This window comes from Bos javanicus, chromosome 17, assembly GCF_032452875.1.
Source record: "Bos javanicus breed banteng chromosome 17, ARS-OSU_banteng_1.0, whole genome shotgun sequence".
In the NCBI taxonomy this organism is placed as follows: Eukaryota; Metazoa; Chordata; class Mammalia; order Artiodactyla; family Bovidae; genus Bos; species Bos javanicus.
Window position 1 is genome coordinate 41,328,477 of NC_083884.1, and position 15,793 is coordinate 41,344,269.

The 15,793-nt window shown below is 44.3% G+C and overlaps 1 protein-coding gene across 2 annotated transcripts in view; it reads left to right on the forward strand.

The window, feature by feature from the left end:
* The first annotated feature begins 261 nt into the window (after nt 1–261).
* Nucleotides 262–15,793, forward strand: part of GASK1B (golgi associated kinase 1B) — a 71,440-nt gene continuing 55,908 nt past the window's right edge. Inside the window, exons 1-2 of one of the 2 annotated variants that reach the window (XM_061384329.1) lie at nt 262–350; nt 1,552–2,692. In XM_061384329.1, the coding sequence (XP_061240313.1) occupies nt 1,783–2,692 (910 nt within the window). In that variant the 5' untranslated portion in view covers nt 262–350; nt 1,552–1,782. Of the gene's footprint in view, nt 351–664; nt 845–1,551; nt 2,693–15,793 lie in introns of those variants that run through there. The other variant, XM_061384328.1, reaches the window with a different exon arrangement.

Genomic DNA, 15,793 nt, shown 5'->3' on the forward strand with positions numbered 1-15,793 from the left:
GCCTTCTAGATTCTATTTGCTGTAGAAGCAAAAACGGTACGTCTAAGTGAGACCCAGAGGTCATCAACCCTTGCCTCTGTGCCGGGACACACAAATCACCTAAACCAATCACTAACCTGTTTTTTAAATACCTCCAATCAGAGAGAATCCGCAACTTTCTTTTTGTGATCTGTTGTACTGTGCAACAGCACACTGTAAACGTCTCTTCCTACCCATGTGTACTCCTATTTGCCTGTTCTATTTTAACCTTCATTTGCCTTAACCCTTTCTTACCTTTTTATGAATTTCTAGGCCACTTCTCAGAAGAGGTGGGAGATCAATGTGACTCTGGCCACAGCCAGGATGAAAAGGTGAGTCCCTGGGAACTCCGATGCTCTAATCCCAGGCCTCTGGGGTGATGGCATTCATCTCAGGAGGCCTTTATTCTACTGCTGCTAAGCAAACCCTCTCAAATGCCTTTGAATTCCAAGAGTCTGTTTCTAAACAGGACACTAGAGGGCTCCCGGGGGTTAAAAATAAGTGGAGAAATATTTGAATGAAAACTGCTTCTGGACGGCATTTGTTTTTTTCAGAATTTAAAATTAAAGTTCATTTTTTTTAATATGAAAAAAAAAAAAACCCTCACGTCTTCAAATTGGGTTGTCAGCAGCCAGTTAACAAGTATCCGTTTTGCTTTGCGATCAGTAGTTTTAAAGGGAACTTTTAAAGCTGAGCTGAAATATTTGAAATGTGGAACACTCTTGACCATGAAATATGTTCTACTTATATGCCTCAGCCTTTAAAAGTTCTTTGCATTAGAGTCAGAGATTACATTCTTCCTGGAGCCAAGCACGGGGCCAGCTGTGTAAGTAACATTGCTTACCAGTTCTTCTTCTTTTTAATAATGTGAAAAAAGACAGCTAGAGAGCTTTGGGTTTTCTTTCAGCTGAATTTGGTGGAAAGAAAAGGAATAAAAAGCAGTTAGATGCGTGTTTTGTGTTTATGTTTGTGTGTGTATGACTGAATAAATGTAATTACTTCCAAGATACGTGAACACGTATGGCTTTATAGTATAATGACTCTTAATGTAAGATAATGAAATGTATTATGAAGAAAAGATTGTACCATCAGATTAAGAGAATATATTTCTGATTTTGAATGTTAATATTTGGAGCTTCTGCCCAGTTAATTAATGCAAGACTTCTAAAAATAAATAGAAGATAGCTATAGATTTTTAAAACCCTTTGTTGCTTTTCTTAAATCACTTTTTAATTTCAAAGAGAAAAAACTGGATTTGTCCAATTTTAATGCTTTTCCTTCAGGATCAAATTAAAAGACTCTAGCTACAAGTTATAAAACAGTCTTGGATTTTGGTAGTTTGTTTTCACTAATTGCAACTGAATATCAAATGTATAGATCTATCTTGTTTGTTTTTTAACTCCATTTAAAAATTCATTTAGTGGTGACAGTAATGAAAGGAAAGGGTCCCGTTTTTAAAAAATTTCCTCTTGTGGAGGAACTGAACGGGAGTTTGAGACTGTGACTCAGTGCACTCTTTCCATTCATTCCCAGGAACTAGTCAGACTTCTTGGGGAGACTAATGGGGGTGTAAAAGGTTCGTTGTGGCCAGTGTCAGAAGCCTTCCCAGCTCCATCACCAACGCCTAACTTCCACCTCGACCCACTGGAGACCACTTAAACACCCGAGCGGAGGCGACAGCTGCGTTCAGAAAACCATGCTTCATGTCAGCAGGCACCAACGGCCGAGTTTAAACTCTGTTCAGCATGTGGACACCGCGGAGAAATGAGCTGCCCGGACAAGCCAGGGCAGCTCATAAACTGGTTCCTCTGCTCCCTGTGCGTCCCGAGGGTGCGGAAACTCTGGAGCAGTCGGCGCCCCAGGACGCGGAGGAACCTCCTGCTGGGCACCGCCTGCGCCATCTACCTGGGCTTCCTGGTCAGTCAGGTGGGGCGCGCCTCTGTCCAGCACGCAAGGCCGGCAGGAAAGGGGCCGCACCGGAGCCGGGCTGCCACCGAGGCCCCCTTCCCTGAGATACCCCTGGATGGCACGCTGGCCCCTCCCGAGTCCCAGGGCAATGGCACCACGCTGCAGCCCAACGTGGTGTACATCACCCTGCGCTCGAAGCGCAGCAAGCCAGCCAACATCCGTGGCACAGTGAAACCGAAGCGCAGGAAAAAGTATGCGGTGGCTTCGAGAGTCCCAGGGCCCGAGGCTTTGGTGGGACCATCCCTTCGGCCTCAGGTAGCTGCAAGGGCAGTGGATTCTGAAGTGCCCGGGCACGTCCCAGGAGGAAACCTGGCCAAGGCTGGGGAGCGACCCTGGAGGTGGATCCAGGGTCCAAGAGCACGAGGTGGGGGCGCAGATGTGCAGCTGCCCCTGGCCGGGGAGAGCAACATCAGGATCTACAGCGAGAGCGCCCCATCGTGGCTGAGCAAAGAAGACATCGGCCAGATGCGCCTGCTGGCCAACGGCGCCGTGGCGGGTCTACAGCCGGCCCAGTCCAGGAGCAGAGCACGCCTGCTGGTGCTGGAGGGGACTACCCGGCCCTCGGTGCCCGCCTGCGGTCCCAGCCCCTGCGGGCTGCTCAAGCAGTCTCTGGACATGAGCGAGGTGTTTGCCTTCCACCTGGACAGGATCCTGGGACTCAACCGGACCCTGCCCTCTGTGAGCAGGAAGTCTGAGTTCATCCAAGGTAACCCTTTCCCAGGCTTCCTTATTTGCAGCTGTCGGGGATTGGGCTTGATTTTCTCTTTGCCTCCCTCTCTTTTTCTAAATGATTTTCTCCACCCACGGTTCCCATTTGGACAGCAGCAGCAGCGTGTCTATCCACGTGGTTGGCATCCTTGATTTTCCCAGCTTTGGGAGGATGCAAGCTGTCCTCCACAGGCAAGAGAAAGCTCCCACTGCGGTAATCTGAGCTCTCTGTTTCCCTGACCTTGCTTCCCAGAGGTTTATTAAACCTAATTAAAGCCAGTGGCAATTTCAGTGACGAGGAGTGGAAGGTGGGGTGGAAGAAAAGAACTTGCAGTCAGGCATATTGTTAAGTAGGATACTACTATGGAAGTAAGTAGAATGCTGTGGATGGGAAGTTTTTAAAAGTAAGGTGGGGGTAGGGGGTGGGTTATCTTTTTCCTGCAGATGGAATCTTTCTAAGAGGCCCAGAGCCAGATCATGTTAGATTCAACACCTTCATTTTTCACAATGGGTTTAATTGCTTTCATTTACAAAGCTAATGAGATCAAAAGAGGTAATTTGTTCCATAGATGCACTAATCAGCTGGTGGTTTCTCCAAGTCCATGACTCTGGTTTATGGAACCTGAGTGTCCAGATGCCGTCAGGTGATAGACACTTTGTCAAGTCCCAGGGTGTACAGCCAGCTGCTTTGGCTGCAGGTGGCCAGGACTGGTGTGTGGCCATGCTCATGCCACAGAAAGAATTTTCTCTGGTGCCTGAGGTAATTCCAGAGTGTTAGGACAAAGTAAGGTAGGTCCCTTGCTTGTGTTTGAAAGCATAGTGATCCCAGAAGTTGTCACTAGCTCAATCCAGGCTAGTCCAAGAGGCTAAAAAGAACCCCAAAGACATTGTAAGCTCAAAGGCTATTTATTTACTTCATCTCGCCATGTGAGTGCGTGCTAGGTCACTTCAGTGAATGCAAAGTCTGACTCTTTGCAACCCCATGTACCCCATGGAGCCCACCAGGCTCCCCTGTCCGTGGGATTCTCCAGGCAAGAATACTGGAATGGGTTGTCATGCCCTCCTCCAGGGGATCTTCCCAATTCAGGGGTCAAACCGGCCTCGCTTATGTCTCCTGCATTGGCAGGCGGGTTCTTTACTACTAGAGTCACCTGGGAAGCCCCCTCCTGTCACCATAAAAGCATTTCAGCCCAGGCCCTGTGGAGTCTGGACTGGAATACATTAAAGCCTTTGGAGTGGTCAAAAGCCAAACTGCATTTTAATGACTTCAGGAGTGTAATTTAGTTTTAGAAAGGGTACTTTTTGAACTACCTGTGATTTGCTTAGAAAGACTGGTCATTCCTTACTCATCCTGGTTCATGGCTAAGTGCTTCAGATTCATAGGTGTGTTTCCATGTCTCAAGTTCACAGAGTCTTCACCAGGAGGAAGCCAATGTGAGAAAACTTCTCTAACATTCAATCAAATGTTGGTAAAAGCTCATTTTTAGCGGGTGCTTGCTATTTGCTAAACACTACACAAATTGAGACATACAGTCCATATACACCTCGATTCCTATGTTTCTCACAACAGTGCCAGCAGGTAGGTGCTATTATTAGTTCCACTTAGCAGATGAGAATACTGAGGCTTAGTTAGGCAAAGTAATTGGCCTTGTGTTCATGGCTAAGCTGGGTTTTGAGCACAGGCCCAGCAAACTTCCTGACATCAGCTCTTCGCCTTTGGGCTTAGGTGGCTGTATCACTTCCTCCAGACAGGAGTTCTTGGAGATAAGGGAGATCCAGGAGGGCACAGAGACAGCAGGCACACACTGAGGCTATCCTGGGCCAGCAGCACAGAGGGTTCCCAGGGAAGACTCTCTTGCCATTCATTTCACGTTGTAAAGGCCTTTCAGAAGAGGTGATGCACACTTGAATGTATCCCGAGGAACCATAGTCTGATCTGTCCTTCTAGATTCCCTGGGAAAATGCTGGATGGAGTTGGGAGAGTGAAGTAGAGTTAGAAGCCTGGGCTCCGGAGCCAGACCGCTTGAGTTTGAATTTACCATTCATGTGACCCTCCATGAAACAATACCCACCTCATGAGGCTGTTGTTAGTTAATCCATACAAAACCTTCAGAGTGTGTGTGTGTGTGTTAGTCGCTCAGTTGTGTCCCGTTGTTTGCAATCCCATGGATTGTAGTCCACCAGACTCCACAGTCCATGGAATTCTCCAGGCAAGAATACTGGAGTGGGATGCCATCTCCTTCTCCAAAACCTTCAGTAAATATTGGCTATGGAGAAGGAAATGGCAACCCTTGCCTGGAGAATCCCAGGGACGGTGGAGCCTGGTGGGCTGCAGTCCATGTTGCTTGCCACGACTGAGCGACTTCACTCACTTTTCAGCATTGGACAACCCACTCCAGTGTTCTTGCCTGGAGAATCCCAGGGACAGCGGAGCCTGGTGGGCTGCCGTCTATGGGGTTGCACAAAGTTGGACACGACTGAAGTGACTTAGCTTAGCTTATTATTACACTAAGCACATGAGGTACCAATTTCATTGAGTAGCCTCAATGAACTCATATAGCCTCCAAGCCTCATCTATCATCTTTTTTGTTTTAATTGAAGTGTAGTTGATTTACAGTGTTGTAATAGTGTCGGGTGTACAGCAAAGTGATTCAGTTATACATACACATATATATTCTTTTCAGATTTATTTCCATTATAGTTTATTAAAAGATTTTGAATATACAAAATATACTCTGTGCTATACAGTAGGTCCTTGTTGGTTATCCATTTTCTATATAGTGGTGTGTATCTGTTAATCCCAGACTCTTAATTGATGCCCTGCTCTTTGGTAACCATACATTTGTTCTCTATGTCTGTGAATCTATTTCTGTTTTGTAAGTAAGTTCATTTGTATCATTTTTTTGGTGGTTCCACATCTAAGTGATATCATATATTTGTCTTTCTCTGTCTGATTTATTGTACTTAGTACGATAATCTCTAGGTCCATCCATATTGCTGCAAATGGTATTATTTCAGTCTTTTTTATGGTTAAGGAATATTCCACTGTATATATGTGCCACCTCTTCTTTATCCATTCCTCTGTTGATGAACATTGAGATTGCTCCCATGTCCTGGCTTTTATACTGCTGCTATGAACACTGGGGTGCATGTGTCTTTTTGAATTAGTTTTCTCTGGATATATAACATTTCTTTATGTGACAGGACTAGAACTGAAACTGCGGTGTCCTTCTTGCTTAGTGAAACTTCTTGGTGCCAGGATACCTCTAAGGTATCCAGCATCTTTGCAAATGAAGAAGGCAGTTGCATTCAATTTGAAGGAGGCATTTAAAATCCCAGTATAGACTGGTGTTCCCCTCTCCTTTCAGAAGTAAGTGGTTATGGAAAGAAACCGGCAAGATTGCATCGACATGACTCTCTATGTGATGAATTAAATACCAAAGTTCGTATTTCAGGTAATACTAGGAATTTCTTTGTTCTTTCTTTGATTCTTTCTCCTAGAATGTAGTTATTGAGAGTCATAAAATCAGGCCAATTTCCTCAGGAGGCTAGGACCTAATTTAGGTATAGTTATGAGCACTCTGCACAATATGATTCTATTCGTGGAGACATTGTACTGATGTAAAGAATATACATAGATCAGTTCTGGTCATGGTAGGGGAAACACAGTCTTAGGTTCCTGGTACTAGCTCTAGCTTTTTCCTGACTTGTGTCTTTCTCCCTTTGATTTCCACAGATATGTGTATCTTCCCTCTAGGGTGCTCCTAGGCCTCTCTTGGTCCAAGCTTAGCTTTATTTGAGCCTCCGCATCTACCTAAAGTGATGATAGATCTCATCTAGGTACCCAGGATCTGCTTCTGGCTCATTCTGTGTCACTGCTTTGTAACTACAATTGCTTATTGATCATCTCTTCCATCCCACTAGGCTTTAGGTCTGTGAAGGCAGAGATATCTCCCGTCTTGCTCATCACTGTGTTTCTGGATCCCAGTGGAGAGTCTGGCACATAGTAGGTGCTCAGCAAATATTTTTGAATAAATGTAAGAATGCATTTTTGGATTGTTCCACTGACTCTAAACAGTAAATCTATATTTGCTTCAGGCTTTCAAAACTCAGGACAACATTTTTTGTCCTAAATCCAGGCTGGTCTTTCTCCTGCAGTATCTTATAAATAGCTCATTGGAAAGGGTAATGAAAAATGTCCTTGGCAGCCTCTGAATTATGCAAATAATAAGGTTTATGGAGCTTATTCTTGTGAGGACCATCAATATAATATGGTCTGCAACCTCATGTGCCCAGTCACTTAGTTGTATCCAACTCTTTGCAACCCCATGGACTGTAACCCGCCAGGCTCCTCTGTCCATGGCATTTTCCAGGCAAGAATATTGGAGTGGGTTGCCATTTTCTCCTCCAGGGTATCTTCCCAACCCAGAGATTGAACCAATGTCTCCTGCATCTCCTCTTTTGGCAGGCGGAGTCTTTACTACTGAGTCACCTGGGAAGCCCCTCATACCGTAATGTATGTGGCCTCATACCATAATGTATGGTGGCCTCATACCATAATGTACGGTGGCCTCATACCATAATGTATGGTGGCCTCATACCATAATGTACGGTGGCCTCATACCACTGGGCCACCTGGGAAGCAACCTCATACTGTAATGTAATTTGATAGTGAGTTTTCTGTAGGAGGAGCAGTGGAACTCAGGTATGTATTTTTCTGATGATCTGGCTTGGTCTGGGAGTAAAGCTTTTAATATCCAGGAGAGTGGTTAGGGAGACAGTCCTATAAGTAATCTGCTCTAAGTGTTGTTTTTCTTCTCTGACTTTTGATGAATGTTTGTGAAAATGAATTTATGCTTGGTAACAAGAACATGGCTAGTCTATCTTGTGTGATGAATGCAGATATTTTGCTTATCTCAGTTAATCTTTCAAAGAAACCTATGCAGGAGACACTTTCAATTTTGAGAAGAAAGAAAGATAAGAAGAAAGCAGCTCAAGGTCATACAATGAGTTTATTTTCCAGGAAGAATTCAAGCACTTGTCTTGTAACTTCCTGTTTATCATCTGCTTTCCTCACCAAATCATTTCAGGGGCCTTAATTAAGTGTGTCTTCTTTCCGCATCACCACAACCTATTCATGTACTCATTAGTCAGTTATCTAGCACAACTAGATGCTGATGACTTGCATGCTGATGCCCAAATATGGGCTATTTTATTTCTTCAGGAGACAGCACTGTAACCATAGCAAGCATAACACTGAGTGTCACTACGTACCAGGCACAGTCATACGTACCGTGTGCGTATTATCTCATTATTTATGACAGGTACTCTATGAGACATTTTGTGGACGTGGAAGAAGAGGCCTAGCGTAGTTAAATACCTTTTCTCAAAGTCATATAAATTACCCTGATGTAAAAAGGGTCCATAAGATGCAAAGGGAGATGTAAAAGAGCATCAGAGGCTGTGATTGAATGATGGGCCTGTCGCAGCCCCTCAGATGAAGATTTTGCCCATTCAGTCCGAAGACAAAAGGTCCCACTGATAAAGCTCCAGGTATTTCTTTATTTGTCTGTTTGTAAAACTGACAGAAGTGATCCTGTCATCCCAGAGCCACTAGCTAAGGTTCATCTGGGGCAGGTTCTTGGTTATACAACTTGATGAATTCTAGATGTCTCTCCTTGAATCCCAAAATAGATGTATGTGAAATTAGCAGGTATACTGGCCCTGAATGGTGTACTGAACTATTTTCTGACAGGTGTCACTCCAAATATATCCTAGAAAATAAGAAGGGTGTACTTGGGGAAGCGTAAGGTTGTAATTAGGTAGGGATGGTTCAGGAGGGGACCATCCTACAAAGTCTAGCCATGATCACTGGGCCAGAGTCCCATCCTATGATACCTGTGCGGGAAATACAAAACTGAATTGAAAGATAGCATCAAAAGCTTTGAAAAAAAATCCATGTTTGCAATAATGAAATATTTTTTTAGTTGTGAGTCTATAAAGAATCTAGTGTTATGTATCACAGAACATCTATACTGCATTTGATATCACTTATCTGTTGCATTACTTAACAATTCCACACAGCAGAGAATCCTGAGACTTGGTAAGGGTACATAGCTAGTGAGCAGTGGAAGTGGAATTTGTACCCAGATCTGTCTGATACTAGTCTCCCATGTTGCTTTCTTACCCACAATACCGCTCAAACATAACTTGATATAATCGTGAGATAGTGACAGTAATGTGCAAATTTTAACCTGGTGATTTCTAATTTACCATTATGCCAACCTTTCTATTTAACCTATTTTTTCAACTCAACCATTTAATATAGATACTAATTTTCACTCAAGGGAAGTATGAGCATACTACTTTAAACACGGCTACAAGGCTTATTGTTGTTTAAATACAAGCCAATGCCTCCCAGGTCTTCTTGTTTTACCATAAACAATTACTTGTATGTAAATATGACTAAACACATTAGTATGTTTTCTGCCAAACTGACCTTGGGAAAGTCATCAATCATGACAGAGGTCACCAGATACTGTGTGGTGTTGATACATTTAGATAAGTTTTTAATAAAATATTTCAAATATGTATCTAAGGCAAGACAAAGCAGATTATGTCCACGTAAAGAGCAGAGGAACCCAGCAGCCCCTGTGGTCCTCCACTTAGCAGCTTGGCCAACCTTTGTGGCAGTCTGCCCAGCTACACAAATGAATCCCAAGGGCTACCATTTTGGTAGCATTTAAGCATCCTACTATTTTTCATGCCTAGCATAGAAGATGCATTATGTTTGCTTTATTTTTAGGATGCTGCTTTACTGCCACAGAGATGTCAGACTGAATTAAGGTAGTTCCAGGAATTGTGTGTGTCAAGGCTGCTTGGATGACAAACTGCAAGCACCCCACCAACTTCCATTTAAATTCATTGTAAATCCCAAGTTGCTCACTGTTCTCCGCCTTGTACTGCCTCGTCTTATCATAAAGCAGGAGAAATATGCTGTGTATTTTCCACTCTCCTCTCGAGTACATGTGAGCAGTGCTATGAGTTGCTGGCTGACAGTGCGACTGCCAGGGCAGGGAAATAGCAGCTGAACAATTCATGTTGTCTCAAGCTCTCAGGTAAGGACAGGGGTGTTTTTCAGGGAGTTATAAGAATCACCCAGATGCCCATACAACTTGGAAACACCCTGACTTCAAAATCCTAGACATCTTGGACACGGGGTGCAAACTTTCTTAAAATATTAACTCAAGAGTATAGGAATCATGTCTTATTTTTGAGGAGCTGGAAGGAAAACATGTTGTGTTCTTTATCAGAAAAGCCTTAAGGGTTTTATTTCTTTAGCAATCAAATTGAGTTGGTCAGCTTCACACACAGGTTTACTGAGCATGGGCTCCAAGCAGCGCTTAGCTCTGCTATTTTCTTGTTTGCTCACTACATACTTTCATTGGCCAAGTAGGGGAACCTGGGAGCCTTCTCTGCTGTTCCTCTGGAAGGTGCCCCTGGATCTCCCACGAAGCTGGCATAGAAGGGTCAGTGGCTAATAGTTGCCACAGTCCTCACAGCCTGAAAATGGCATGTTCCTCAGTTCCATGCAGTCTGTTTCCTTCTCCAGCATCACATTATCCTTTTTTTCTTTTAAGAAATATTTATTGAGCACCTGCTATGTGCCAGCCATTCTTCACTGGGGGCTATATCAGTGGGCAGAGCAGTCAAGAACCCCTGTCCCCATGGAGCTTCCAGGGTTGGATCACGTGACAGCTCATAGCCTGGAGGGGTTCTTTATATGACCCCTGCTTTCAAGATTCAGTCAGCTTGAGCCTGAGCCCACAGTCATGACCTTTCTATTGGGACTGAATCTGTTGCTGTCTCTAGGTGGGTTAAGGACTACATAGGTGCTGACCTCAGTTAATGGGCAAATATTGACATTTCAGTTGAGTTTGGTTGTAATTTGTAGCATGTACTTTCTATTTGTGACTCTAAACATGAGGAAGAAGCTGTAGAGTTTTAAATTCAAATAGCTTTGCAATTCACAGAGTGGACTGGCATATCTGTTTGCTAGGGCTGATACCACAAAATACCACAGACTGGATGGCTTAAACCTTTATTTCTCACAGTTCTGGAGGCTGGAAGTTCTAGGTCAAGGTGTCAGCTGGTTTGGTTTCTTTGAGGCCTCCTCCTTGGCTTGTAGACAGCCACCTTCTCACTGCGTCCTCCTATGAGCTTAACTGTGTGATCCTGGGCCCCTTGCATTCCCTCACAGGGTCCAAATCTCTTTTTCTTTTATTTAGAAAAAATTAAAATTTTTCAAAAAAGTTTTTTTAGGATTCTTTTTTTATGTGCACAGGTTTTATTGCTTCTGTTTTATGTTTTGGTTTTTTGGCCAAGAGGCATGTGGGTCTTAGGTCCCTGAGCAGGGATTGAACCTGCATCCCCTGCATTGGAAGGAGAGGCCTTAACCACTGGACCATCAGTGAAAGTGAAAGTCGCTCAGTCGTGTCCGACTCTTTGTGACGCCATGGACTGTAGTTCATGGAATTCTCCAAGCAGGCCAGAATACTGGAGTGGGTAGCCTTTCCCTTCTCCAGAGGATCTTCCCAACTCAGGAATCGAACATTTCTCCCGCATTTCAGGCAAAATGTTTACCAGCTGAACCACTAGGGAAGTCCCCAAATCTCTTCTTCTAAGGACATGAGTTATACTGCATTGCTGCTGCTGCTGCTGCTAAGTCGCTTCAGTCGTGTCCGACTCTGTGTGACCCCATAGACGGCAGCCCACCAGGCTCCCCAGTCCCTGGGATTCTCCAGGCAAGAACACTGGAGTGGGTTGCCATTTCCTTCTCCAATGCATGAAAGTGAAAAGTGAAAGTGAAGTCACTCTGTCATGTCTGACTCATAGGGACCCCATGGACTGCAGCCCACCAGGCTCCGTCCATGGGATTTTCCAGGCAAGAGTACTGCATTAGGACCACTCTTAATTGCCTCTTTCTCCAAATGCAGTCACCTTCTGAGGTGCTGGGGTTGGGACTTCAGCATGTGAATTTTGGAGGAACACGGTTCAGCTCATAACGACTGGCAGTCTAGACTCCCTGAATTTGAAGCCGTGTTCTACCACCTGAGAATTGTGTGGTCTGGGAGAAATGACTTAATCTTTCTCTGCCTTATTTTTTCAAGAGTATCATGATATTGGTAATGGTACTAACCTCATCGAGGTGTGAGCATTGAGTGAGCTGATGTGGATAAAATATATATAACAGCGCCACCCCTCTCAAAAGGACACTCAGTGATTGCTACCTGTTATTTTCATTTGGTTTCTAAGCTAATTCAGCTCTTCGTAATAATGTCTCCTTAGATTTTCTTAGTTTGTTTCTCTAAATTGATGTTTACGTGAACTAAATAAACAGGCACTTCATGTTGTCATTTAATGAAGGTGCTTGGGGTGGATGGTGGATGATCCCAGTCTTTCCTGTTTATGGAGTGCAAGGCACTTTACGTTCATCTCACCAAATTGTATGGCAGCCACACACACCAGTTAGTCTTGAACAGGTTTCCTGTGGGGAAAACGAGGCTCAGAGAGTAAACGTGTCCTCCAAAGGCTGGCAGGTCGTGTGCAGTGGGGCTGGGACCCAGCCTCATCCTCATCACTGTATGAGCCTTCGCCATTACCCTCTCGCCTTAATGGATTCTCAGCGGGTGGGGCTGGGCCTTCCCAGGTAATCAGCGTCCACATCAGAACCTGCTACCTCCATGGCCTTTTGGTATAATTCCCGAATGGAGACAGGATGCCTTAACTGTCCCCTTCTCAAGACACTGATTTTGGGTCCCAAGGAGTGAGGCAATGTGTCTGCACCACTCCTGTGTTTATCATTCCCAGTCTCAGAGAATTATGGAGATGTGGGGCTGGATGGTAGAATGAGGGCCTGGAACCCCTGAACGCCCCCACTTCTACTTCTCAGGGCCTCTAATTGTTTTTGATCCATTTATACTGTTGTTGTTCAGTTGCTCAGTCATGTCCAATTCTTTGAGACCCCATGGACTGCAGCACACCAAGCTTCCCTGTCCTGCACCATCTCCCAGAGTTTGCTCAAACTCATGTCTATTGAGTCGGTGATGCCATCCAACCATCTCATCCTCTGTTGTCCCTTTCTCCTCCTGTCCTCAATCTTTCCCAGCATCAGGGTTTTTCCAGTGAGTCAGCTCTTCACATCAGGTGGCCAAAAGTATTGGAGCTTCAGCATCAGCATCAGTCCTTCCAATGAATATTCAGGACTGATTTCCTTTAAGATTAACTGGTTTGATCTCCTTGCAGTCCAAGGGACTCTCAAGAGTCTTCTCCAACACCACAGTTCAAAAGCATCAATTCTTCAGCACTCAGCTTTCTTTATGGTCTGACTCTCACATCCATACATGACTACTAGAAAAACCAAAGCTTTGACTATACAGACTTTGGTGGCAAAGTAATGTCTCTGCTTCTTAATACGCTGTCTAGGTGTGTCATAGCTTTTCTTCCAAGGAGTAAGCGTCTTTTAATTTCATGGCTGCAGTCACCATCTGCAGTGATTTGGAGCCCAAGAAAATAAAGTCTGTCACTGTTTCATCGTTTCCCCGTCTATTTGCCATGAAGTGATGGGACCGATGCCATGATCTTCGTTTTTAATGTTGAATTTTAAGCCAGCTTTTTCACTCTTCTCTTCCACCTTCAAGAGGCTCTTTAGTTCCTCTTCACTTTCTGAGTACAGTGAAATCACCACTTACGAGGAGGTCACATCAACCAAGTGTTTATTCGGGGGCCATGGACTATTGCTTAGAACTTACAGTCTAGAGATGGAAAGTGGAGGATTCTGAAAAATTCACTCATTTATTCATCAGCATATTTGAATACTTGGTCTAGACATTATGTCAGGAGCTGGAGAACCAAAGATGATTGGTGATGAGTCCCTGTTCTCAAGAGCTCCCAGCTTGGAAGGCGGGAGGTGGCTAAGCAAACCTATCCTACAAGAGTGGTCAGGTAAAGACCTCAATGGAGATATTTTTGGGGAACCCTGCAGGCACAGAGAGGGATGTGTATTTAGGGAGATAGTTAGGGGTATTGAAAAAAGATGTAGAAGCAGTAATGTCAGACTGTGGATGAAGTGAGAGATGGGTGGGTGTAGAAATATGGAGAGAGCATGTGCCTGGAAAACAGTTCTGGGAAAAGGAGATTAGCGGTTGGAGGGGGAGAGTGGAGAATGATTGGGTTTGTGTCATGGAAAGACATGGACTTTATCCCACAGACCATGGAGAATCATTGACAAGTCTGAAGAAGAAGGGTGATGTGATGGGCTTTGGACTGCAGGAAGCTTACTCCAGTCGAGTTCATGGCTTCTTCATCTACATTAGCAAACACTAAATGGCCCAGGACTGCATCACCCAGATGTGACGAACACTTTATTGGCAAAATGTGATTTTTTGTGTCTGTGGAACCTGGCAGTGATCCCATCCTCACGATCCTCTGAAGCTGAGGTCGGTTCCTGTTTTTCAAAGTGGAATATTGAGGCAGGAAGAGTCTGGAAGTTTCTATTTTCATAGCGGAAGTCCTGGGCAGACCTCGAAAGCAGAAGTTCCTGTCCATGAGTCAAAGCTTCGGAACAAAGAAGGACACTTTTTAAAGTGGAACTGATGGTTTGGATTGTTTGAGTCGTCTGTGGTGGAGGAAGTCACAAGTGCTTCACGCTTAGCTAATGCTTGAGGAAATGTGGAGATTATTTAAACTCAGTTCAATCTCAAGAAAACTAGTGAAACAGAAAAGTAACTAAATGCATTTATTTTTTTGTTGCAAGAACTAAATCACCCAGAAATCAGATTCCTAAAACAAGACCTTGTATTCAGGGCTCGATTGTCTGCACAGATTCTTAACATACAAAATATATGGAATTCTGCCTCTCTGTTGCTTTCCCCTTTTAAAATCATAAAAACCTAATATAAATTGGTTCTTCCTAATATGTGACAGTGCTGTATTTCAGTGTCTGTCTTGACCTCTCACCACCCTGCCAGACAGGTTTGGAAGATGGTCTTTTTACCTCTTGGGGTGCTCAGTGCCTCAGTCAGGGTGGCTGGAGGACTGGGCTCCAGTCTTGTGGAGACCAGAGATACTGTCAAGAGTAGGACCCTGGGACTTACCTGGTGGTCCTGTGGCTAAGACTGCATTCTCAATGTAGGGGACCCAGGTTCTATCCCTGGTCAGGGAACTGGATCCCATATGCCACAATTAACGATCCTGAATGCTACAGTGAAGACCCAATAGAGCCAAAAAAAAAAAAAAAAAAAAAGCCGGGGGGGGGGCGGATACAATCAATACTTGTGACTTCTTTCTCAACCCCACCCACATGCTCAGCTCTTCTTCAGAGAAGGTTCTTTTCCTCAACAACGGCTATAGCCCAATTCCGGAGCCCAGCAGTATTTTGTTTTGCTTGTCTTTGCACTGAGAGCTCAGCCTTTATTTTAGTCCTTCATTCACTCCCTTCAGAACATTCTTCAACTGGCAGACATGTAACCTGGTCATCATTACACATGTATTTGTCTGATTCTGCTGAATTCCTAGCCACAGCATGGGTCTTGCCTGGACTGGGATCTGGTAGGTCCTCCATTTTTGGTATGCTTCACTCTGAACTCTTTCTATCCAAAACACAGGGACAAAATGGGTCCAGAAATTAAGGGGTAATGGTAAATACATGCTTTTGGAATAAAAAGATGCTTAAAAACCTGAGTATCTTATTCTCTGTCCCTACCCTCTCCTGAAAGGCCATCAGAATCTTGCATTCTTATTTACCCTCTCTCACATTAAGTAACTTGTCCAGGTTCATCAACACTAAGCCAAGAGGTCCTACCTGCTTTTTTCACTTCTGTCTAATACTTTTAGTCACCGGAACCCTACTGTGAAAGGCACTGTAGAAAAATAGAGCAGATCATTCATTAATAACCAGACACCTGCTACCCTCTCATGGGAGGTATACCCCTTCAACACCTGCTTTTAGCAGATTAGAGTTTTGCAACGTTCAAATTTTCCTTCAGTGCATCAGACAGTTGCAATGGAACTGGACACAGTTGGTTTCCCGTAACAAAGA